Source organism: Jatropha curcas, chromosome 5 (genome assembly GCF_041381405.1).
Source record: "Jatropha curcas cultivar XTBG-Jc1 chromosome 5, XTBG_Jcur_1.0, whole genome shotgun sequence".
Taxonomy (NCBI): domain Eukaryota; kingdom Viridiplantae; phylum Streptophyta; class Magnoliopsida; order Malpighiales; family Euphorbiaceae; genus Jatropha; species Jatropha curcas.
Window position 1 is genome coordinate 26,802,692 of NC_143155.1, and position 24,512 is coordinate 26,827,203.

The 24,512-nt window shown below is 31.9% G+C and overlaps 2 protein-coding genes across 2 annotated transcripts; both read right to left on the reverse strand.

The window, feature by feature from the left end:
• Positions 1-4,255: 4,255 nt before the first annotated feature.
• On the reverse strand, positions 4,256-7,319 carry LOC105642607 (uncharacterized). The gene is made up of 3 exons (XM_012227485.4): positions 6,906-7,319; positions 6,380-6,804; positions 4,256-5,750 (listed from the first exon to the last, which is right to left on the reverse strand). The coding sequence occupies exons 1-3, from the start codon at positions 6,990-6,992 to the stop codon at positions 4,502-4,504; spliced, it is 1,761 nt and encodes a 586-aa protein (XP_012082875.1). The 5' UTR covers positions 6,993-7,319; the 3' UTR covers positions 4,256-4,501.
• A 10,766-nt stretch (positions 7,320-18,085) lies between these two features.
• On the reverse strand, positions 18,086-22,439 carry BXL2 (beta-xylosidase 2). Its single transcript, XM_012227486.4, has 6 exons — positions 21,830-22,439; positions 20,791-21,069; positions 20,254-20,423; positions 19,720-20,174; positions 19,236-19,649; positions 18,086-18,907 (listed from the first exon to the last, which is right to left on the reverse strand). Exons 1-6 carry the CDS (start codon positions 22,232-22,234, stop codon positions 18,312-18,314), a joined length of 2,319 nt encoding a protein of 772 aa, XP_012082876.1. The 5' UTR covers positions 22,235-22,439; the 3' UTR covers positions 18,086-18,311.
• Positions 22,440-24,512: the final 2,073 nt, after the last annotated feature.

Here is a 24,512-nt window from a genome sequence, read left to right on the forward strand (position 1 = left end):
CTAACTTCTGTTGTTAGAAAAGGAAAGTAGTTGCCCAGGTACGACGTCATTGCTCAAGTTTCCAGGGGAAGAGATGTAGCGCTTTCGGCTTTTATTTTTTGGGCTCATAAACAGAGATAAGCTGGTCTGGCCCAATTTCCACCTAGAAAGTACGAAACACATAACCCGAACTTGAATCAGTTGACCCTTTTTAACCCAAACGCAGGGAAAATAGCAGTTGCTTCGTGAGGGAGTTGGGCTTTGTAGGTCAATCGCTAGTTTGGTTGTTTAATATTTTAGGTCAATGCTGGTTTGAAGAAACTGCTGCCTCCACTGAAGCATTCAATAATACATGATTGTGCTGAAAATTTTTCCCTTTAATTGCTATTTTTTAATCAAATTTTGCTTTCTAAGCCACAACAAAATTTCTATTGGCAGACAACACTGCAGTCTACAATCAACGAGGTAGACATCTTTATTCCACCGCAAACCAATATTACCCCTCTACCCCATATTTGTACCACCACAAATTTAAAATGTACCAAAAAATCTCATCTCAATAAGTACAAATTTAGTTTTACACCTTTGTATAGTACATTAATTCTAGCATATTAAATCTCTGTGTACCAACTATTAAGTATGGCGCAATTCAATTTCCCAATTATGATTCATCAATAAATGAGCATGAAAAAATCAAAAACTTTATATATTGCACTTATGTGTTTTAATTGACTTTGATCCTTAAAAAAAGAAAAAAAAGAAAGCACTTCATAACTCAACATTTCACAGCATGTCACATGTTCTCTTATTGGCAGATTCGTGTTTAATGCAAGTCCAACTTACAATAATTAAACCCTATACCAAAATAATAATAATAATAATAATAATAATAATAATAATGAAATATCTAATGCAATCAAAATAATAATAGTAATTATTGTTTTACCAAACTATATTTGACTTCTTTTTTTTTTCCTGCAAAAAAAGAAAAAAAGGGTTTTGGACCCTACATTTCTCACATAATGGCAAATCATTAAAAACCCAAAAAAGAAATTGGTACTTCATAATCAAAAACTCATTTGACTCGTCTTTTTGTACTTTTCTTCGGTGTTTTTATTAAAGGGAGAATAAGCAGTAATAGGCTAATTAGTCTGAGAAGAATTTGTCAGATTTTGTGTGATTAATTAATCTTATACATAACAGCTATGTTTATTCATAACCCATTTTTTATGTGAGAGAGATTACAATTGCAATTTCAATTTCTTGCACATGAATATGATAATACAATCACATGGTGCCCCTGACATCATCATATCTGGCCACGACTTCTCCTCTTTCCAATGTTCCCAACATTCAAACATCACGTGTGATTTTCCTTAAACCCCTCTTATCCATCTTAATCCCATTTTCAACCCTCCACTAATCCTATTTCTTCTTTTATCCTCAAAAACATTCCTTGCTTTCAACTCACCAAACTTGAAATAATTCTAAAATTAATATACTATAAGATAAATATTCTATTATTTTACTACATTTATGCGAAACCATAACCCAATTTTTGTATACATTACTAATTTTATATCTTTTATTGGTTAATAGTAAATCATTTGCAACAAAACGAAAATCATGTTTGAAATTAATTTTAGACCTTCTCTTTTTTAAAAATATACTATTCTGGGTTTTGTTAAAAAATTATTTCTTTAATTATTTTAAACTTTATAATTATTTTTATAAATTAAAATCAATTTCAATAATTTCTCATCAATAATTTTGACATTATTTTTTGCGAATAATAATTCAAACAACCATATCAAATAAATTGGATAAGATTTAAAAGAAAATTTTCTAATTATTAAGACTAATTCGGTGGGATAATATTTATATTAATATTTAGAATTTAGTAAAGTAAAACATGTAAAGATACTCTAACATTTGACAAAAACGTTAATAAGCAATTCATAGCAATTAATGCATTTAACATTTATTAATACAGTTAATTTTGCAGCAAAGTCATGAATGGATTATCGAATCAACAGTGATTTTTTTTTTTAGAAAAGATTTCTTAGGCTTTTGTGGAGGAAAGCACTACTATCCCTGACTGATAAATATAAAAATAGAGAATCAAGTTGTGAGAATTCGTGCAAAGCCTTCCCGCAACCTTTTCTTTCGCCACAAGATAATAAACTATCCATTAAAATAGTAAATGATTAAATAATAAATAATGGAATAGCCTAATAAAAACAGCAATACCTAAGTATATTATAATTATGTCAGAAGAGCAATTGATTAGTGCCAAGAGATAGTAATAATTAACTGGCTAATCAATATCATTTCATACTTTAAAGCTGTTTTCCACAGTTAAAAAATGAAAAATAGATCAAAGATGTGCAAGATAGTTGTAATAATTCTATCTAAATTTATATTGTTTTTATTAATTATAGGGTCTTGATGTGGTGAGTTGCTCCAAATCTGCAAGTCATCCCCCATTACTGTCCACTAATGATAATTAAAATGGTAATTACTAATTAGGAGAATAGAAAATGATGATGATGATGAGTTAGCGTAAAAAATATCTATTTGCAATCACTACTTTTATTACTATAAAATAAAAATTTCTATATATACTTCGTTGGTGGAAATTGGCTGTTTAACAATTCATCTATGAAAGGATTAAACCTAAGCATGAAATCGGAATCTCATTAAATAATAATAAGAACATGTCAATTTGACTTTGCAATTTGGAATTTTAAGTGAATTTTCAAAAGCATGTCAGGAATATTAAAATCCAATTTTCATCCCATTATAATATTTATTGGTTGCACAAATTTGAAATATTAGAGTTTGAAATTCTTTGAATGAAATTATAAGAGAAATAAAATATATTTCTTTAATATTGTTATGAGAAAATTAATTCAGAGTACTGTTTAAAGAAAATCAAGAAAAAGAAATGATTTCTTGATTAAAGATGAATTTTAATTGGGCATTGAAGGAGAAAAATCTTGAAACCATGTGACACAAATTCCAGTTGAAAAAGAAAAGAAGAATAAGTTTAAGAGTAAGAAAAGCAAAGGAAGTGATTGAGTAGCGTGGAAGGACAAAGAACAAAGAACAAAGCCGATTCATAAGGATCCTCAAATCACTTGTAAGGAAAGAAAAAGAGAGCGTTTTAACAAGTAAAGCTACCCACAATTTAAATCAAACATTAGGTTTAAAAAAAGCTGAACAAAGTGAACCATTTTATGCATTAATTTGAAAATTTCAACCCCAACCTAATTTATTATATATTTGCAATAAACGGTTCTTGAGAAAAAGAATTGAACCGCTTTGTGCTCCTTTGCATGGGAGAATAATGATGCAAGCTTTCCAAGAAGCAAAAATCACAGGCTTTTAGTTATGACAGAAAACATTATAACCTAAAACCATCAACATACATAATTAGGTTTATGAAGTTGGAAACCTACTTTGATAAATTCCCCCAACAACCTTCTTAAAAGTCCAAACTTCCCTTACAGAATCACCATTATTGCTCTCCCAGACTCGGTAATTATTTTCTACACTTACTGTTACTGTGTCAATATATATAGTGAGTGGTGTGCAAGAATAGAACAGTATTCTATTAGATGCCAATAGGTAATAGTTAGACCCAAACAAACTCCCAATGATGGCAAAAGTGTAACCTTTGAATTGACACCTCCTTTCTAACTCTATTTCTTTTCTTGTATTGAGTGCTTGATTAGACCTTTTCTCTAGACTGGAATAAATAAATAAATAAAGAAAAAAGAAACCTGACAAACCCTTTTCCCACTGTAGGGTTTTTTCCAGGTTCCACCATAAAAAATAAAAAATAAAAAAAAAAAGAAAAAGAAGTCTAAAAAAAACAAGTGGGCACTCAAAGCCATAACAGGGACAGGGTATGCTCTTAGACCAATAGGATTGCAACTTAGACAGAGTTAGAGTGGATAAAGAAAACCCATTTGAGTGGCATTAGTAAATAAATGAAATCTAGTGGAATGTCAGATTTGTCAGTTCATGGATATAAAACTAACCAGAGAAAATTTATAGAACTCTACAGATAAGACATAAAAGAGAAGACAAAACCAGCTTCTCTATCACCTTCTTCTGTATCTGTACGCACCTGCTATAACAGAGTACCCAAAGTATCGATCCTTTTAAATATCTACCCATTAACATCACATTTATATCAACTGAACGGGTGATTTAAAAAATAATTATAAGAGAATAGTCCAAATAAACTAAGCAAATCGTAAAATATATATTAAAAAAAAGTAGAAACTGGCTCTGAGTACTGAAAATTTGAAAATTCTGTACATGTAGTAGATGATGAAAATAAGATGTAGAAAAAAAAAAAAAAACGAAAAGAAAAGAAAGAGAGTGATAGAAGAAGACAAAGGGTGACAAAATTTTCCGGCGGCCTAAATTATATATATTTTGTACAAAATGAACCAGAGATTCTACCGCCGTTAACATCTCAAAGACTTGTTCTTGTTGTTGATACTCTAACTTAGCAGCTCAATGCCTCATATTTTACTGGAATTGGACGATTAAATCCAACTTGAGATAGTAAATTCCCAACTGCAGCGAGGTCCCGGCAAAATACCCCTTGAAAAACAGATGAATTAGTAGTTCCTGAAGATGTTACTGCAATTTCAGTTGAACTGATTCTATTAGGACCTGATTTCTCCATTGTAGATTGATTTGATTCAGGTTTTGTATTCTGCGCTTGAATTGCTGCAGCTGCAGCTACTTGTGCTGCTTGTAAAGCAGCAGCAGCTTTCTTCCTTTGTTTCTCTGCAGCTTCTTCTTCCATTATTGTAGCCATTACACTTGTATAACCCTTTTGAAGCAATCTATAGAGCAATAATGCAGACATTTTAGCTCTATCTTTGACTGAATCAAGATCCCTATCATCTGCAAATTCACATCTTTCAACAAAATTTATAGCCTTATCAGGTTTATGCCTTAAACAGAGCAATAAATGAGCTCTTTCTAATTCAGATCTTGAACAACCCCGCCTTAGTCCAATTAAAGCATAATAATCAACATTTCCAGTTTCTCCAGAAGCTACTCTCAGTTTCAGTTCTTGAATCTTTGTAGTCAATGCACAGAGTTTCCCTGGAATCTCCCTGTATCGAACGTTATGCCGTTTCCAGGCCGGACCTGGAAGTTTTCGGTCTCGCAAGATTGAATTGTATAAAAGTTTCAAGTGTTCAAGATCGTGCAAACAATCAGGCAAGCATCGGATTGTTTCTAGAAGTGACGCTCTTGTTTCTAGTGCTTGTATACATGTAGGGTCAAGAGCTAAATTTTTGTTGCAATCAGCAATCGCCTCCGCTATTCTACCTGATGACTTATACGCAAAAGCTCTGTGCATATAACATTCCGCCAAGAATCCTTGCGGGGCCCCGCGGCGGCCTTCTACAATCTTTGTGAAGTGGCGGATGGCCTCGGAATAGAGTCCTGCGTCAAGTGCGGCGATTGCTGCGGCACGGCGGCGGAGGAGCAGCTTGATGTGGGATAAAAGCTGGGAAATGCTTTCCGTATCGGATAAATTTCGCGGTGGCGTTGGTGGGGCTGATGAAGTGGATATGTCACCGGAGATTGGGAAGTTGGAAATGGAGAAACTATCGTCGGACCAAGAAATGCTTTCCCGGCGGAATGCGGCTGTAGAAAGGCGTTTTCCGGTTTGTAGGAGGGCCATGGCGTCCTCCATAAGACCCAGATGACAACAAGCTTGGCCCAAAACCAAGTATCTGGAAGAATTCAACAGTAAATCCGTGAGTGAATATATTCTTCACTGTTTTCTTAAACTAATGTTTAACAGATAAGATTTGATTAATTATGGTAATTATCTAAGATCTGACTTTTACACGATTGAAATACAACTATGTAATGTAAGTCTAGGATTCATCTGAATATACATTAGTTTAAAAAAATAGGTTTAGGAAAATAACATAACAACTACCAAATTTCTTTTAAAAAAAAATTAAGTCAATGAACTTTAATATGCAATCGATACAGTGAATCAATACAGATAAGCCATGACAATTTTTCAACATTTGACCCAAAAAAAAAAAAGAAAAAAAAAAGTCAATTATGTTAAAACCAGAGTAAATTCATGTGCTCTTTTCCTTTATGAGAAACAGTAAAACTGTAATTGCAGAATTTCTGAAGTGAAAATTTGTAAATCCAATAATGGGCACCACCCCATGTCCCAAAAGAAAAATGTTAAACGAAGTCTGGCCCTGCATTTACTCTAACCAATAGAAATATGTCCACTGATTTAACAATGAATCAAAGCCATTAAATTTGTACCAGAAAACAAAACATATGGCATAAAAAGAATACTGCTACTACTATAAGTTATAGAATGAATTATTACCTCCATTGCCCTTCTTTCTCGCAATTTTTACAAAGCCCAGCCATGACTTTCTTTTTCAAGTCCGAGACAGAGAAACACTTGAAGCTGGGATCGCGGTCCGTTGAGTCCGAGGACGAGTTATTAGAAGACAAGAGTTTGACTCGTTCTCTCGAGAGCTGCTGCGAGGAAGATGAGGAGTTATCAGAAGAAACCGAACCGGACTCGTCATTTCCGATTTTTAGACTCGGAATGTAGTCTTGAAGCATATCCGCCACGTCCTTGAATCGTCTAAGGTAAAGCAAAGATCTAGCTTTAAGTTCTAAAGCCACTTCAAAGCGAGGAGACACAGCCAAAGCCGCGTCTAGAAGATTCAGAGCGGAAACAATATCGCTCTGTTCCTGAGTTGCAATAAGGTTTCTAGCGTCTTTAATGTACTTATCTACAATCTGCAGAACACCAAAACAGAAAATGTTATTGTCGTTTCAAGCGATCAAACGAACAATGCAAAGGCCGAGGCCATCAAATCAAAGATCAAATAATCAATTACCTTTCGGTTGCTAAGCCACCAGTGTTTCTTTTCAGAACCGCTCAGGCATGGAGAAGTAGCCATTCTTGCTGAAGAAGAAACAACCATAAACTCTTCTCTCTGTTCCTCTATTTGAAATCAAAGCATACGCATTTTATTTTTTCTCTGAAAAGAGAAAAAAAATATATAGGGAGAGAATATGGTAGAGAGGGAAAATGGGAGAAAAGTGGAGAGGAAGAGAGAGAAAGAGATGGTTGATTTAAAATCTGTGTAGATTACTAGTGTAAATAGGGAAGGTTGTGGAGAGAAAAACAAAGCCTAAAAAATAAAAATAAAATAAAAATTTGCCAGCTTTGACCTCAGAGAAAGCTTTGATCCTTCAACTTCATAGCTGGCACCACACCATACCTTAAGATTCTCTCTCTCCATTCACTATGTGGCCTATACAAGTAGAGGACTATGACCCTAACCCCTACCTTTGTAGTAATAAAATAAAATAAAATAAAACCAGCCTCTAAATTTTGGTCACCGGCTAAATCCGGTGAGTTTCATGATTGTGACCTGATATTGGCGGTTACCCATCACGGGTCCTCGGGTAGAACTACCGGAGAAAAGATAAGACGCCAGCAAATTGCCCCAAAAGTAAGTAAAGAGGGTGTAAGAAAACTCTTCAGTTATTTATTTCAGGTCATATTTAAATTACTTATTTGCCCTTCTGATCCAATGGGTTCTCCACACTCAGAAGTAAGTAACACCTTTTTCTCAATGTGTCAATTTATCAAACCTATTATGGATACACAAGTTACCTCACTTTTAAATGATAGGATTCGGGATGTGGTTTTGCGAACGACTTTTTTTTTTTTTTTAAGGGAATTAAAATAAATATTGAAATTATCATTTAACGTCAATAATACTATTTTAATATTTTAATATAAATTATTTCCATGCATAAGAGAAACTTAAAATTGAAAATTCAAAAAATAGACATATGTGATTAGTTAGTTTTTATTTTTATCTCTTTATCTTGATGTTATTTTATTTCCATTTTTGAATTTATCATCATTTGACTTTTAATTCAAATTTTATTGATTTTAATTTTTTTTTTTTTAAATGTTCAATTTGAACCTTGTACTTTGATGCACAAGCCAAATCATGAGACTTTTCCATCTCATATTCTAAATATTATTTATTAATTAATATATATATAAGAGATGAGAGGTTTAATAAAAATTTAGACAGTCTATCTATAATATTTGAACTTTTATTTTATTTACCACAACAAGTTTAAAAAATAAATAAAAACAAGAAATTGCAAGTTAAATTTATATTCTTACAATAAGAATAAATAGAAATCGCCCAGATATTAACTTCATTAATCACTGTATTTCAAAATTTTTTGCCTTAATTTTGATATTTGTATAATAATTATGTATGTGTGTGTTATTTTATTGAATTTAATTATGTATCAAGTGTTCTAGTATGTTTTAGAATTAGGAGATAATCTATTTTTGTATTTTTTTTAATAAATAAATAAGTAAATAATTTACAATTATTAAATAATTATTTTTTTGAAGTTGAAAATGTAAAATTAAAATATATTTTACAATAAAAATTATTTATTTAGAATATTTAGATTTTTATTTTATTTACTGTATGCGTTGCCAAGAGGTTATAACTACACTAGATAGTTTTTACCAGTAACCGTTGTTCATTTATTTATAGCTCCCACCAGCCAATATTATTTATATTTGTTGCAGCCAGGGCCGCCCAATCCCCTTCGTCCATCATTTTTTATTAGAGCAATCAATAACCAACAATAAAATTTCCAGGCTTTTAATCTTTAAAACAAATTTATAGATGATTGAATGATTTTTGGCAGCACAGCATAAATTTTATTAGAGGGTTGGGTTGAACTATTTCATACAATTAATAGATCTGTATTTAATAGTTAGACCAAATAAATTTGGTAAAGATCTTGATCAATCGTTATTAGATATTTTAGAATTTTTTCCTATTAGTTATTAGCTAATTATGTTTGTATTATATTTTGATATTATTTATTTTATTCATAATTATTTGAAAATAATAATTAATATATTTTTTATTTATATGATAAACGATAATTTATAAAAAAATAATTATACTGTAATATTTTATAAAATTTTACTGAGCAATTAACACTCAATATTCATGAACTAACAAATCAATATTAATTCATCTCTCAACCATAAAAAACAGCTAAATCAAACGCAATTCAATATTCACGTCCTTCAATTTACACAAACGTCAACATCTTTCTTTAATGATTTTAAGCCACCAAAATTATCAAAAGGCTCTCAAACTTGTTAAAAAAGAGTCTATATTGCCATCAGTCTCCTTTCCTCATTAAAATACGAAAATGATTATTAAAATCCTTTTTTTTTTTTTTTTTTTTTTTTTGAAGACTGAAGATATTAAAGGTAAACAAAAGAATACTAGCTGATGCAGTTATAAACCAAATAAGCAAATAAATTCTTAATCAAATTTCAAATTATATTTCGCGAGCGGAAATAAAAGTAAAGTATTTAAATTATTTTAAAAAATGAAAATGGAAACTCAACCCACGGTATGGTTCATTAAAAACTTCGAAATAAAAATCAGAAAGCCTTGATTCTAGAAATAACTATGCAATTTAAAGTTGCTTTAGCTAAAAAAAAATTATTCGGGGATTAAAGTAGGATCACAATTAAACAAAAGGTAAAAGTGGATTAAAAGGAGTGGGGATATGATTGTCATTAAGGAGATAGAGGAAGGAGGAATTAGTAATCTTAGAGGAAGCATATTTACAGGGGGGAAAAAAAGAAAGCGACTCTTGTCTCGTAAGGCACAGGAATCATGCTTTTCCTTTTGGGGGTTTGCTTTGCTTTTTATTTCACCCACATTGATTAATGAGGCCACATGAATATGGATAGTAGCCAGATGGGTTTGTCTTAAAGGCTCCATCTAACTTCCTTTTCTCTTGACCCCACCCAGGCTCCACACCCCTCTTCTCCCACCACCCCCTTTGTATACTATACTTCCTACAATCTCGTGCGCACCTACAACTCTCTTGCCACGTCATCCTTTTCTTCCAGCCTAGTTTGTCTCCACGTGGCATCACTTCATTGTAGGTCCCATTTTACATATGGACTACTGCCTTGTCCGGATCAGCTTGAAGTTTTGGACATTGCTCTCTCCTCTCTGTAGTTCTTGTTCTGTTTTGGGGTCCTATTATTATTATTGTTATTGTTATGCACCCATTATATGATCAATGATCTATAGTCTTTCCAATAATTATCAAATTTTTGTATATTGCTAAAGAAAAAACAATCATTTCCATAGTTCTAAAATTATTATTCATCTATAAAATTTTTTAATCATATTAATATTTTTACTATTATAAGAGCTTAACAATAATTCGAAATTTTAATATCTCTTTTTTATCGTAGTACTGTGAAAGAATCAAATTAATCTCATATCTTTACCGAATTTGTTTATAATTATTTAGAGAATTAAACTTACCGCCATCATTTTTTCCACCTTAATCCTCGGAAGATGCTGTATCAAGACTGCAATTATATCTTCACATTGGTTTATGCAAAGGAAGAATCGTGATGATGACAAGGGCAATCTTTAATCTTTACGATCGATGTTGGTTGAAAAACAGTAGCCGGAGATTCACCCATCATTGACCAACCCATGAAAGAATGGGAACTTCCATTTTTCACTCATACATTACATGTATCTAGCAAACCCATTAGTAGAGAGACCACGACATAAGCATTTTTTTTTTTTCTATATATGGGATATCTAACGAATCGAAATAATATTATCAATTATACAGTAGAGATAGTCCTTCATTTCACTAATATTCACCAAATTAGTGATAACTTTTATAATAAAAATAACTCTAATTCAAAATCTTTCACTCCATATATTTTCTACAAGAGTTAGAAAGACTGACTAGATTACACTTAATTAATATATAATCAAATATTTATATTAGTAAATATTTTTGTGGTATTGTATTAGGACAAGCTTGTTATTTATCGCTTAATAGTGCGGGATACAAATTCGTGGTTGAACTCCATAGCTATTTAGCAAGAATTTATGTAGTGCGAGTTATGTGCTGGATTATAACTGAATGGATAATTTATTCACAAGGAATTTTTCTTTAAATCGCATAAAAGAAAAAAAAAAAGACAATTTAATTCAGTTGAATTAACTAACTTTTATTTTTTATTAAAAAGGATTATTCTCTTCTATCATTGAGGTCTTACACACATAAGTTGGGTTGTTGTCCCTGTTCCCGTAAGTTTGGGACCATCGGACCCCATAGCGTAGTAAGGTTGGTTTCTTCTATTAACATAAGCGTACCACTGGTACAGCTAAGCAATCCAAGCTGTACAAATAAAGGGGCCACATATTTTGATGAAGGCAGACCAAATTCTAGGTCGATAATAGATATCATCAATGGATGAAACTTAATATATAATTTAAAATTTTGATTTACCCATGTGAAAAAATGAACAACTTAATGTACCAATTTAGGTATTCCCTTTTGAACATGTGAATTGAATCTTTTGATGGACATCTCTCACTTACTATATATGGTTCATCCCAATTAAGCAAATTTTCTTGTTCATCCTCTCATGTTTTGTCATTTTGATTAATGGTTAGGTAAAACGGTGTAGAAGAAGGGAATGTAATTGCCTTTTTTTCTAGGGCAGGTGCCCTGTTGAGTCTATTCTTGTTTCTTTTATTTTGTAAGAAAAATGGGCCAATCCCTAAATAGGTAGGATAACTTGTCCTTAAAAAAGTTTCCAAATTGAAAAGGGCACATGCAAGAACAAATGAACAACATATCATGCACCCAATAAGGGAGGGGGGTTTCTGCGTAGGACACATGCAATGTCTCTCCCCTCATTAGAAGCAGAATTGACTAAAATTACAAAGATCAGTATAAAACTCCCTTATCAAATGACCCATTAATGAAAGGACAATAGCCCTTTATTCTTGGGCACAGCTTGATAAGACTATAATTGGTGCTGTATACTTTCACATTCTTTAAAGATCCATTATCTTATAACTACCTTTTCTTGTCATTCCTTATAATTCATGGTATTTATTTATTTCCTCATATGTAAGGTTCAGATGGCCACATTAGTCCTAACAACTACCAATTAGACTCTTATTTCTCTCTCTTTTTTTTAAATAAATAATCGATAATAGAGGGGTTTGCAATTTATGGAGGTTGACTTAAAGAAAAGGACGGAAGAAAGAGAAAAAATTTTATAGCTTAGGTGGGAATTGGAAGCCTTATGGGTGAAAAAAGAATGTCAATCCAAATTTATTTAACTTGGAATCAAATAATTCATTATTATCTATATTTTTTTTAGGAAATAATTATCTTTATCATCATTATAGAAAGTGCATGAAAATATAAAAATGTGAATTAAGTATGCTCTGTTCGATTTTTTCACTTTTTTTAAGAGCATAAAAAATAGATTGTCTTTAAGTTCGAACTCTCTTAATTATCATTTTGGTAATTATCAGTTTTGATTCCTATGACTTTGAAAATAAATTAAGAATAAAATGAAACTAATACAAATTGTTGAGAAACAAATCAAAAATGGATTATAAAAAAAAAGAAGGAAGATAGTACCCACTTAAGCTTAAAGCAAGATCCTTATTTAAAGGGGAAGTGATTAACCACTAATCACCATTATGTCTATTGAAAATCTCTTGAGATTATCTTAGTAATAAAAATTAAAATAAAGAATTAGTGATTAAAAAAAAAAGATTACTGAGAGACTCTCCCATTCTCTAGACATGTTAGTATCAAAGGAGGCAAAATGTCAGTGCAAAGTCCTAAAGATTCCTTTTATTTTATCAAAAACACACATTTAGATAAGGCTCTTACACTGTGGTTTTTTGACGGCTTAATATTTGGCTTATTATAAGAGACTTAACCAATCATGTTAGAGTTAATTCATGATTGGTCCAAATGCGTAATGCTCTCTTTTCAAAAGGGGGTTCTGCAAAAATCAGAGGAACAAATGAGGGGAGCACGTGTCTTTGGATGAAATTTCACGTGCAGATGGAAATTAGAGATTAAGAGAAGAGACATGTGCAAGGTTTTTGATTTGAGAATGGGTTGTAATGTAATGTGTAAGGGGCTTAAAAATGGCCAACAAGGCCAGCCTAATTAGGGTGGCGTCGCTGTTGCTTTACTGAAAAGTTCCTAATCATGCACCTAATGTAACATGGAGAATTTCTGCAAATTTAAACGTTTGCAGGAGCACAGCGGTCTTTATTTATTTATTTTTAGTTTTTTTTATATGCCAGACATATTTTTCAAAAAAATTCATTTTAATTATTAAGTTCAGAAAAGAAAATCAGAATCTCTCTTAGCTTATGGCAAAATTTAGTTTGGATACGCATGAAACGAAATTAGAAAATTGATTTATAATAACTCAATTGAATTGATTTTGTTGAACAACCGAATAAAATAATTGAATTTGATTTTTCAGTAAAACTCGAAATTAAACAATCAAAACAACTAATATCGTGTTTTCATTTTATCTCTAAATTAAATATTATAAATATATATATAAAAATATGTGCATATCCTAACTAAATTCAGTAAAAGAAAATTAGGTTGGATGTTGACTGTTGAGGGCATGAAAGGCGTGATGGCATAAATAACATCCTTTTGATTTCTCAAAATCATTTTTCTGGCAAACATCTTTAAAAAAATAAATAAAAAGAATATAGCGATGGCGTGTCTTACAATGCCAATATTTTACTATTATTGTTATTTAAAGGGAACAAATAACAATTTCCCAAATCAGCAGTTAACATTTTTAGCGGTTTTGATATTTATTAATGTAAAAAAAAATGCATTTAAGTCTATAATTCATGCATCTAACGGTTAATCTATCCTCTTCTCCTAACTGCCAATTGTGTGTAAATTAAATAAATGAGATCCAATACTTTAAATACTTTAAAATTGATCTCACGATTTCCATTTTAAAATTGGGGTAGACTATGACTTGGCATCATTTCATTGGTTGGTAAAATGACAAATCAGATTTTTTATTTTTTGTCCTTTAACTTTGTGGGAGTGGTTGGAGGGATTTGAATTTCTATTTACAATTTAGGTTAAACCAATTCAATGGCACTCCACTTCTAGATTCTTCTAAGGGATATATATATATTTTTATTGCATATATCGATATGATGTACATTTTTATAAGAACAATAAAAGATAATCTAATATACTATTAATAAAATCAAAATTGAGATTATAGGTAGTTTGACTTCTTGATTTATATACACAAATCATAATTCAGCAGCTTAGAATTTGCGTTTTTATACAAGAAAAATGCGTTTTTTAATTTAATCCCATTACTAATTTCTCTTCTTTCCCATTAGAAACTCTATCTCTTGCAAGCAATAGGCTGTCTTTCTTTATATTTTAGTTTAATCCAAGAAAATTAAGCAGCCTAATATATATAGCTTAATCATCGACAAAAGTGAAGGAAAAGTTGCAGAGACACCGGTCGGGGCTTAGGATTCAGGGCCATTGACAAAACTTCTCCATTGACAGCCATGCACAATAGTACCATTCAACATCTATATATCTTTGACCACATGCATGCTTTCTTTATTTTTTTTTCTAAGAAAAAGAAAAATAAATTCCAAAATGTCAACTTCATTGGATCTCATTTCACATTCCACTACTAATATTTTAGATCTCGTTTACAGGTCAGTAATTCACATGATTCTTTTAAATAATTATTTAATGCAAGAACAAAGAAATTCAAATTTTGACTGTCCATTGCTATAAAATTAAGTGAAATACTAAAGTTTAGAGTGGATGAAAGCTAAAACTTGTAAAAAGAGAAAAGATTAAAAAAAATAATAATAAAGAAAAAGAAAAGTCTTTTGCAATTATTGGAAACATGTGAAAAGGTTTTAGTGTTCCTGGAGAATAGCTCAGTTCTGTGCTGCTGCTGATAAGACCTTTAGGGTTTTTGTGGAATCTTTAGGAGCCAATTTCCTAGCGAGCCAGCCTTTATTTAAAGCTTTTCTTCTTAAATGATGCCTAGAATAAAGGAAAACTAAACCTAGCAATTGAGAGAAGAAAAGAAAAGAAAGGAAAGGAAAGGAAAGGAAAATTCTTTTCACAGAATTCACTCTACCCTTCACATTCCCTTTGCTTGCCAAAAGTCTATTCGCATGTCAAAAGCTTCACAATCTGATAAGAAGATATAATCTCTGATTGAGTAATTATTATTAATAGAGGGAAATTAATTAATTAAGCAAGCTTAAGTACGTACTGGTGGATGGTACAGAAGCAAGTGGTACTGGAGATAGATAGATAGATAGATAGATAGATTCTCTAATTGGGTAATGACTAATGAGAGAGAAATAGAAAGTAGAAATGATTCATAGACAACATTGTTGGCCATATATGTCAAAATCAGTGCCATACTGAGACTATCATATTTTTGTCTTGGCTTAGCATTTGCACATGCTTATCTCACTCACTGCTGCATCTACATTGGAACTTCTCTGTACTTTCACTTTCAGAGAAAACTTAACCATCCTTCAACCTCTATACAGGCTACCTAAACGAAGAAAGGTTATTAGCTTTGTACTAGAAAAATTCAAGTTCCCATTTTGGAAATTTTAATTATTATAAGCTTTGAATTGCGTACTTCTCGCGTGGTCTCTTACATATTCTTCTATCTTATAGAATTGACAAGAACAATATTACATTTTGAGATTTGATTGCTCTGGTAGTCTGTTGCCTCGCGCAGGTTTGAAATACATCTTTTATGCTTAAATATCTCATGGGAAAAAAACAAGGGAAAAAAAAAAAAAAAAAAACCCAATAGAAAACTATAAAAATTTAAGTTATAATGGAAAATTTATGATATTGTCATCTGTCCATCAAATTTGTAAAATTTGAATAATTTTTGAAGCTGATCATATTGGGTCCTCAAACCTGTAATTGACAGAGATAAGATGATTATTTTCTAGGGACCATGACAATAATATACATATTACGAACAATTTTTATTAATTTGTTGAGTTAAAAGGAAAATACTCGTGTTATATAATTTATAATATTATTATTTTGGCATTCAACCTCGTAAGGAATAAAAGAAAGAAAATAAAATAAAAGGCAAGATGCTTTTTGATCAAGATAAATCAAAAAGGTTTCCTTCTTTATGGGTTTTGTTGATATTTTTCAAAGACCATCAGTGTTACATTATTCAAACCGGATTTTATCATAGGATTTCTTACTTTCAGAAAAGGTCATCATGAACCAATTGTATTCTTCAAACTTGGAATATGAACACAGGTAGAATTGAAAATGAATGATTTAAAGTTTGTTGAGAAATTTCAGAAAACCTTGACCATAAAGATTTCAGGGAGAAGACATTTCTTACATGTAAAGAAGGTTCTAAATTATTGTCCTTTTTCAAGTTTGCTATCCATCAAAGACATGTAAGTAAATTTCCAAAAATTTTAGCCCCATGAATTTTCTATTTGGACTTGTTGAGTCAATAAGTCATCTCTTTACGACAAATTAAAAATCTGTCCATTGAATCTTTGGGTCCAAATAAGAAGTCGGTAGTTTTGTATTAGTTGGTATAAATCTTGGGTTGGGACTCTGATTTTGATTTAATGCCTTGTCTTTCCTTTTTGTAGAATTTTTTTTAAGGTAAAATTTAAATAAAAAAAAAAAAGTTGAAGGTTCAAATACAGTTAGATTATTAACGATTTTTACTCAGAAGACTAATTTCTTTCACTGGATCAAAAAAAAAAAAAAAAGTGTATTTTTATATTTATATTTCTTATTTCTATAGAAATATCATTATATACTCAAATTACATTTTTTTTTTTTATTAATGAATTGCTAAAAGTTTCTTAAAAAGATTATATGCACATATATATATATATATGTATCAACAGTCAGAACAATAATTCTTCTGTAGCAAGCCGATGTGCGTGTCATAGGTCATTTGACTAGTTTACCATCCAAATGTAAAAAATCAGATTAGACATTTGGTGCTTATTACTTTAATAATAAATACAATTGCATATTTGTTCATAAATTGAAATATGAATTGGAAAAATATTAAATTATTCAAAACACCTAACCCATTTTGACTAGTTTATTATTGAAATCTAAATTAGATTAAATATTTGGAGATCCAAAAATAATTGGTTGCAAGGCTAGTAAAAATGCAATGCTATTTACTTATAGAGCAATGTTATTTGTACACTTTATATATATATGTTACCATTATTGTCTCGCTCAATATAGTAATTTTTGTCACGTGAAATAAAGAAAAGTGCATGCTATATATATTTTTTTTTTTTGATGTAAAAGCAAATAAAAATTATACAGAGAATTTTCCTTTTATTCACATGAATACGATTGTTAAGTTGACAATGGCAGTATTACATTGACGAGTCGAATAACATTACAAAAAGAAGAAATGTAAATTGCATATCAGTTTATAGATTGAATCTAAATTTAGAAAATATTAAATTTTAAAAAGCGCGTAACCCAAAAATCAAAATTTGTGGCCTGGCCTGCCAAATGAAATAAAAATAAAAGGAAAAAACTGAAAAATAATACAGAACATAAATAATTAGAAAACAGTAATGATGAGTGCTGGACTGAAAACAAAGTGTAACCGGACGAAAGGCATCATAGTACTAATTCAGTTGCAAAGGATAACCTGACAAAGGCATAAGGAATCTCTGGTGTTGGACCAATAAACCTATCAATTACTGTCATCAATTAGATGATTAATTGTTAGCTATGTAAAGTCTCTATCTACCCAATCCCTTACGACAAAGGAACAACTGCACTCCACATGAAAAGTTGGATAATCTTCAAGAACGACACCATCAAACCAAGACAACCTCATATATATATATATACATATTACTAATTAATTTGTAGGGGATAATTTAATTTAACAGTTGAAAGCTTCTTTCTTTCATCGATAGAAAAAATAATTACTAATGTTAAAAGATACTAGCTTCTTTCTTTCAGCGATGAAAAAGAATTATTATATCAAAAGATACAATAATATTAAAAAAAAAAAGAAATTATATGTATAATAAAAAGAATCACCATATTTCAACTTGAATGATTCAAAGAGTATAATAGATTTCATTCTGACAATAATACATGAGCAATCTCTAAATTATACTACATAAAATGGATAACTAACAATAGAGTAATCAAATACATGGGGAGAAGATTTTTCCTTTCAAGTTTTTAATAGGTAATCATACTTAATGGAGATTAATTTCCTGTATATAATTTTGATTAGAAAGAATTATTTGGTCTATATCTAAAGAAAAATTGAAAAATTAAGACTTAATGACCCCAAGAACTGTTCCTTGAAGTGAAACTGAATGCTCAATATCACCAATGTGAAGACTATGTAGACCAATTGGAATTCTTCGAATTCCATATTTATCCACGACACTCAAATACTTGCATACGTGTATATTGATTCCTACTCTTTGTTGTGACCCTGCTGCCACGTGTACTTTCTCAAAGGCTACCAATTGCTTATGTGGCGCCCAAAGTCCAGCTGGCGGTGTAGAGTAGACAAGAAGTGTGTAAGTTCCATCTTTGGACCCAACATTCTTAACATCAACTTGAAGTCCTAAAGAAAGTCTATTACACTTAGTATGTGTAACTCTAATTGCCTTCCCTGATATGGTGGTGTTGCCCCGGTGGCCAGCTAGAGGTACAGAAACCATTGTGGGTGCACTAGCTATGTTGTGAACAAAGTTTGTGTAGCTCATTCCATGTCCAAATGGGTACACCACTTCACCCTTATAGAATCTATAGGTTCTTCCTGGATACCCTTTTGATTGGCTTGACCTCATGCCCATTTCTGTCATTGGGAGATTTGTTATGTAATCTTGTGGGTACCATGTCATGGGCAGCTTCCCTCCTGCAAGAAACAACTTTACGTGACTGACCATTGACATATGATATAAATTTTACCCTGACGTTTAAGCGATTTGTCCCGCCACATATTTATGTTTGCAGAAACCTATCAAAATCTTATAATTTTACATTTCAGAAATATTATATTACTAGTTAAAATTATGATTCTACATTTTTACATTTTATTTTGACGAGTGACATGATTATTACTAAAATGTAAAAGTGTAGGTTCATAATAGATTATATAAACTTGAGGTACCACAAGACAAATAGCGTAAATTTCAGGACAAATCTATGCATTTCGTGATATAAATTGTATGAAGTGAGCAAACCTGGGTTAGTTGTTCCAAACAAGACATCAGCAATAGCTGCTCCACCGGCTTGGCCCGGATAACCAGTCCATAAGATTGCAGAGATTTTAGGATCGTTCTTAGCAAAAGAAACATCTATTGGCCCACCAGACATCAAGACCAGAATGGTTGGGCCCTTTGAGGCTGAAGCAACTTTAGACACGAACTCCTGTTGGCGTCCTGGAAGAAGAAGCCCAGTCCTGTCTCTAAACTCTGCCTCAATAGATTGGTCAAGCCCCATCACTAGAACTGTTGCATCCGCTTGGCTTGCAGCTCCAATTGCTTCACCAAATAGCTGGTCACTAGCACAACCCACATCTGGACACCCCTGTTTGTAAATTGTCCTGGCATAACTTCCTATTCCTTGCAACGGCGTCGTATAGCCACAAGCAACCCCTAAAAAAAGAACATTAAGCCGATTTTCTGCTAGCTTTACAAAGGATTAGGCTTAGGAAGCAAAACCTACCAGCATAATTTCCAATCATAGTAACAGTGACATTGGAGTTAGGCCCAATTACAGCAATGGTGCGATGGCGGTGAGTAAACAAAGGCAAGGAAGGACCATGATTATTATTTTTTAAAAGAACAATGCCTTGCCTAGCAGCTTCAAGGGCTAGCTCTTGGTGGGCTTGGGTACACACATCTTCTGGGCCCAAGTTTCCATATGGGTGCGAAGATGGTTCACCATCAAACATCCCTAGCCTCATTTGGACAGTTAAAGTATTAACCAAAGCCCCATTTACATGGGCTTCATTAATTAGCCCTCTTTTAACTGCGTCCTGCGTGTGCTTTGCAAGGAAAGGACCACAGTCCAAATCTAGACCTGCTTTTATAGCATCAGCTGCTGCCTCTTCAGGAGTTGATGTATAATGTTGCTGATTGTAATAAACACCAACAGAATCACAGTCTGAAACAATATACCTGAAAAATTTTGAAATTAAGCAAAATTTTCCAATGATAAAAATATTTACTCAACATGATACAATCAAACGGCTCTTACCCATTTAGGCCCCACTGGGTTCGTACAGTCTTCTGTAGCAGATTAGGGTCTGCACAAGTGGGTATGCCATTAACTTGATTGTAGGAGCACATTACACTTGCTACCTTTCCTTCTTTTACACACATCCTGAATGGCACATCAAATGTATCTACTATGTCCTGTTTGCTTACCTGTTTCGCAACCGTAGATTAACAGCACGTGATTATCTATTATCTAACATTATTTATATTATTATTGTTTATGGAAACAACTCAAAGAAAAAATTTCTATTTTCCTTAATTTGATGGCAAGTTAATTGCAAAAACTATAATGGCTAGGGCAAAAAGAAAACGACATTTTTGACGGTTGATGGTCCTAACTTCCATGCCATTAATGTCCAAAGTAGACAACCAAACAGGTTGATTCTGGTTCCTTTCAATTACTATAAATTATACGTACGTCTCCTTTTACTAAAATTACCATCTTGTCAATAAAAATCAATGATCATAAACCAACAATCAAATTCACGTATAAATTCTCATCATAAAAGCAGTGTACCTTAGCATTAAAGTGGAAGCGATCCACTCCATTCCAGTTATCGAGGTCATACGCAGTGAAATGTTTACAACAAGCTGCAACCTTCAACCGGTCACCCTCGTTTCCCTGTAAACCCTTAACATAACTAGCAGCATATTTACCGACTACTAAAGGATCTTCACCGGGAGTCTCCTGTCCACGTCCCCACCTTGGGTCTCGAAATATATTTACATTTGGACTCCAATACGTGAGCCCGCCCATCCCTCCATTGTACATTGCTCTAGCTTCGTCTGACACAACCTGCCCACTTGATGTATTTTAGCATCTCTACAAAGTCTCTATATTTCTTAACTACATAAAAACAAATCCAAAACTCGCTCGCCATTTGTCAAATTTTAATAATTCATCACTCTTTTTCTTCTAGTGACCAATATAAATAATTGCAACTTGGCAAGTTGCAACAGGTAATTAATTAATAAATTCAATATAATGATTTTTTCTCTTTTAGAGATTTAAGTTTCTAAAAGTACCCTTTACATGAAAATGGAATTTTTTTTTTTAAGTATATTAAAGGATTTTATTATTAAATATCACTTATCGAAGAACCAATGACAAATCATGAGGATTGCGAGAATCATTTTTCTAGACATGACATGCAATGAATAGCCTGAATTAATAATAAATGGACAACAAAATTGTGGACCGTCAAATAAAGTTCGGAATTTTATCATTATAAACTATTAACGATACATATATAGTGTTCATGGCCCACAAAACACAGTTTGTTAGTTGGTTTGTTCATTGTAACGTAAGAATGAATAGATTGGTCCTTTCATTATTTGAATGACCTAAGCAAGCAAGAAATTGCAGCAAAAAGCTCTAGTATAGACACACTAGGCACGAGCAAGCATGGTGCGGTTAACATGACGGAAAATAAAAAACAAAACATATAAAAGGTTATCTTCCCTAAGAAACAATACAGAACTGTTCAATCCAGCTCTGTTTTCAAAAATAAAGTTATAAACTAATGAATATATAAGGGATTAAAAAGAAATCTGACCCGTCCAATAGCCTCCCACAAAGTAGCATTGAAAGAAGCAGCGGTAGTGATGACTTGAGGGAAGCTAGTAGCTCCAGGGAAGGCCCCACCGAACTTAGTGCCTGGACCCACATTGGAAACCCCATGAAGAGCTTCCGACCACCACTCATACCCTTTAATCCCAAGCCGAGAAACTGAAGCAGCATTATTAACCAGCAAAACAACCTTCTCTTGCAATGTCAATCTCCCAATGAGGTCCTTAACTCTATCCTGTATTGGTAACTTCACTTGGCAAAACGGCAGGTTCCTCGTCGTTTCTTCTTTTGGGTCGCAAGCAAATGGCTCAATGGCTTTGCTAGTTCTCCAATAAAAACAACCCACAAAGAAAATCAAGAAAATAATAAAATGTCTGTTAGTGGAAGCCATTTTCTTGGAAGGAAAGAAGGAAATGGTGAAAAATGTTTCTTGTTCTTTTTATGAAGATGGAGGCTAAGGGAAGTGAAAAGTGGTGCATATATATTGGCTAGGGAAGTGATGATGTAAGAAAGAAAGTGAAAATTTGATGATTAGATATTCAAGTTGGTCCTTTAGCTGTTAAAGAATAGAACACAAGTAAAAGCGATAAGCTTTTTCTTTTCTTCTTCTTTTTTTTTTTAAATCTTTTTGTGTATAGTGGGCTATAAGTTGGGTGGATGTTGGATAACAAAATTTAGTGAACCTACCTGCCGTTTTGAAGAGATTGGCAATGGTAATTTTTGATTGGTTAGTTGGTAGGTCCAGTTGGAGGTTAGATAATCCAAATTGACGAAATGTCTCTAATAATATTTTCTTCATCCGGAAAATTTCTCCCAATGGCTGGCTGGGAAGCGTCAAATGTACATTTTTGGGAGATAAAGATCAGGTGGAATAGAGTCGATAGATTGCACCAGAATTTATATAATGGTCTTAAATATGTAGCAGTAAAACATATAATTATTCGCATAATCAATGAATTTATAATAAGTTTTAATTAAGGATACCCATTTTTGGTATCGTGGTCTGAATTGCACTTGATCAGTATACGTATATATCACACAATCACTGAATTCTGATAGAGAGTTAAAAACTTAAAATAGATAGATAAAAATAGCTTCACTTGAAAGATAGGTCAGACACGAAGACTCAGACACTCTAAGCACTAAGGGTACGGTGATATGATTGCATTACCAGATGGAATCAAAAAACATTAGCTCTTTATTTTCTTTCAAAAATTGTAAATGTATTTTTGTTTTAAACCAGAATGCATAATCCCTCGGACTGCATAGTGAAAAAGTTTTTAGCCCCTCTGATAAAATTTAAATATTTTGCTTTTAAATATATTTGTATTTATAGTTTAAAAAGATATTAGAAAAAAAAAAACAGTTATTCAAAATAATTTACAACAGAAGGATAAAGGTAGGAATATAAAAAAAACGAAAAAGTCTAACAAACAAGTGTTCATTTTACAAAACTAACCAAAATATATCACTTAAGCAACAAGCCAAATAATTTATATTCTCAAATCCATTAAATTTAAATATGTTTTCAGAAAATATTAAACATGTTAGATTGTTATTCCACTTGCAAATTGTTCGTAAATTAACGGATCACAGGACTATTTAATTTGGATTTTATTACTGACAAGTGAGATTTTCAAAATTAAGGATTGCAGAGTTGCAATTGGCTTGAACACGCGGCTGAGTTTATAATTTAATGGAGGTTTTTCTTGTTAGTAGTAAACAATTTTATGCTCCAATAATGCATCTAATGGATAGAACAGCTTAGATGTTTTCAAGCAAGATTTTTTGAGAGAAAATCAAGGAATTTAGATCCGATCTGCTCATGATTTTAATAAATTATAACTACAGTTTTTATTAGCAAACCAACTAAATTTGGTCAACCTATTTAGTTTTCTAACCCATTTTTATTAAATTGAACTAGTGGGATAGGTCTATTCTATTCCTAACTTATTTAAGTTAAAACGGATTTTAGGAATGAATCCATCCATATTTGTTTGTTTTTCCTAACATTGAAAACAAGATTTCACCAATAACCATTTCTTTTATCTTAATGGTCAAAAAAAAAAAAAAAAAAATGATGAACTTGTATTACTTGACTTTATCGCAAATGAATGATACATAAAGGTAAGAGAGGCTAATTATGGATGCTAAGCTGTACCAACTGTAACGTAATAATGAAATTATGAAAGCTTTGAAAGGGAACTTGAAAAAGAACCTTCAATTTAATTATTGTGGTAATAATTCTGAAGATTGATGATTGGTTATCTAACTGATTAAATTGTCATTGTGGGACCTTTCCTTCAACAACCCATGTTAAATATTTTGCTCTTATCCATTTGGTCTTCTCCCATCCCATTCTTCTATTTATGTCTTTGCCATCAAAGTTTTTTCCCTAAAAGAAAAAATAAAAGAAGAAGAAATGATTATTCATTAACAGGAAGGACATTTTTAGTTGGTTTGCCTGTGTATAGGCTTGTTTATTTGGAAATTTATGTTTTGGTTTTCAATCTCAAAAAAATTAATGCTTCCTTTGTTTTTGAAAAATGATTTACTTTGAAAAATATTATTGACCCATATCATACATCCAATCCAAATAGATATAGGGCGTCAAAATGTCCCATAGAAGACTCCAGTGTGGCCTGCTAGCTACAGAACAGACATTCAGC

Excerpts from the sequence above, each read along its gene's own strand:
- LOC105642607 (XM_012227485.4), bottom strand. The coding sequence starts at position 6,992 with ATGGTTGTTTCTTCTTCAGCAAGAATGGCTACTTCTCCATGCCTGAGC. Across the intron at positions 6,805-6,905 it reads GGTGGCTTAGCAACCGAAAG|ATTGTAGATAAGTACATTAA; the intron begins GTAATTGATTAT and ends GGTGTTCTGCAG. Across the intron at positions 5,751-6,379 it reads GAGAAAGAAGGGCAATGGAG|ATACTTGGTTTTGGGCCAAG; the intron begins GTAATAATTCAT and ends GAATTCTTCCAG.
- BXL2 (XM_012227486.4), bottom strand. The coding sequence starts at position 22,234 with ATGGCTTCCACTAACAGACATTTTATTATTTTCTTGATTTTCTTTGTG. Across the intron at positions 20,424-20,790 it reads GCTTCCACTTTAATGCTAAG|GTAAGCAAACAGGACATAGT; the intron begins GTACACTGCTTT and ends GTTGCGAAACAG. Across the intron at positions 18,908-19,235 it reads GTTTGGAACAACTAACCCAG|GAGGGAAGCTGCCCATGACA; the intron begins GTTTGCTCACTT and ends TGTTTCTTGCAG.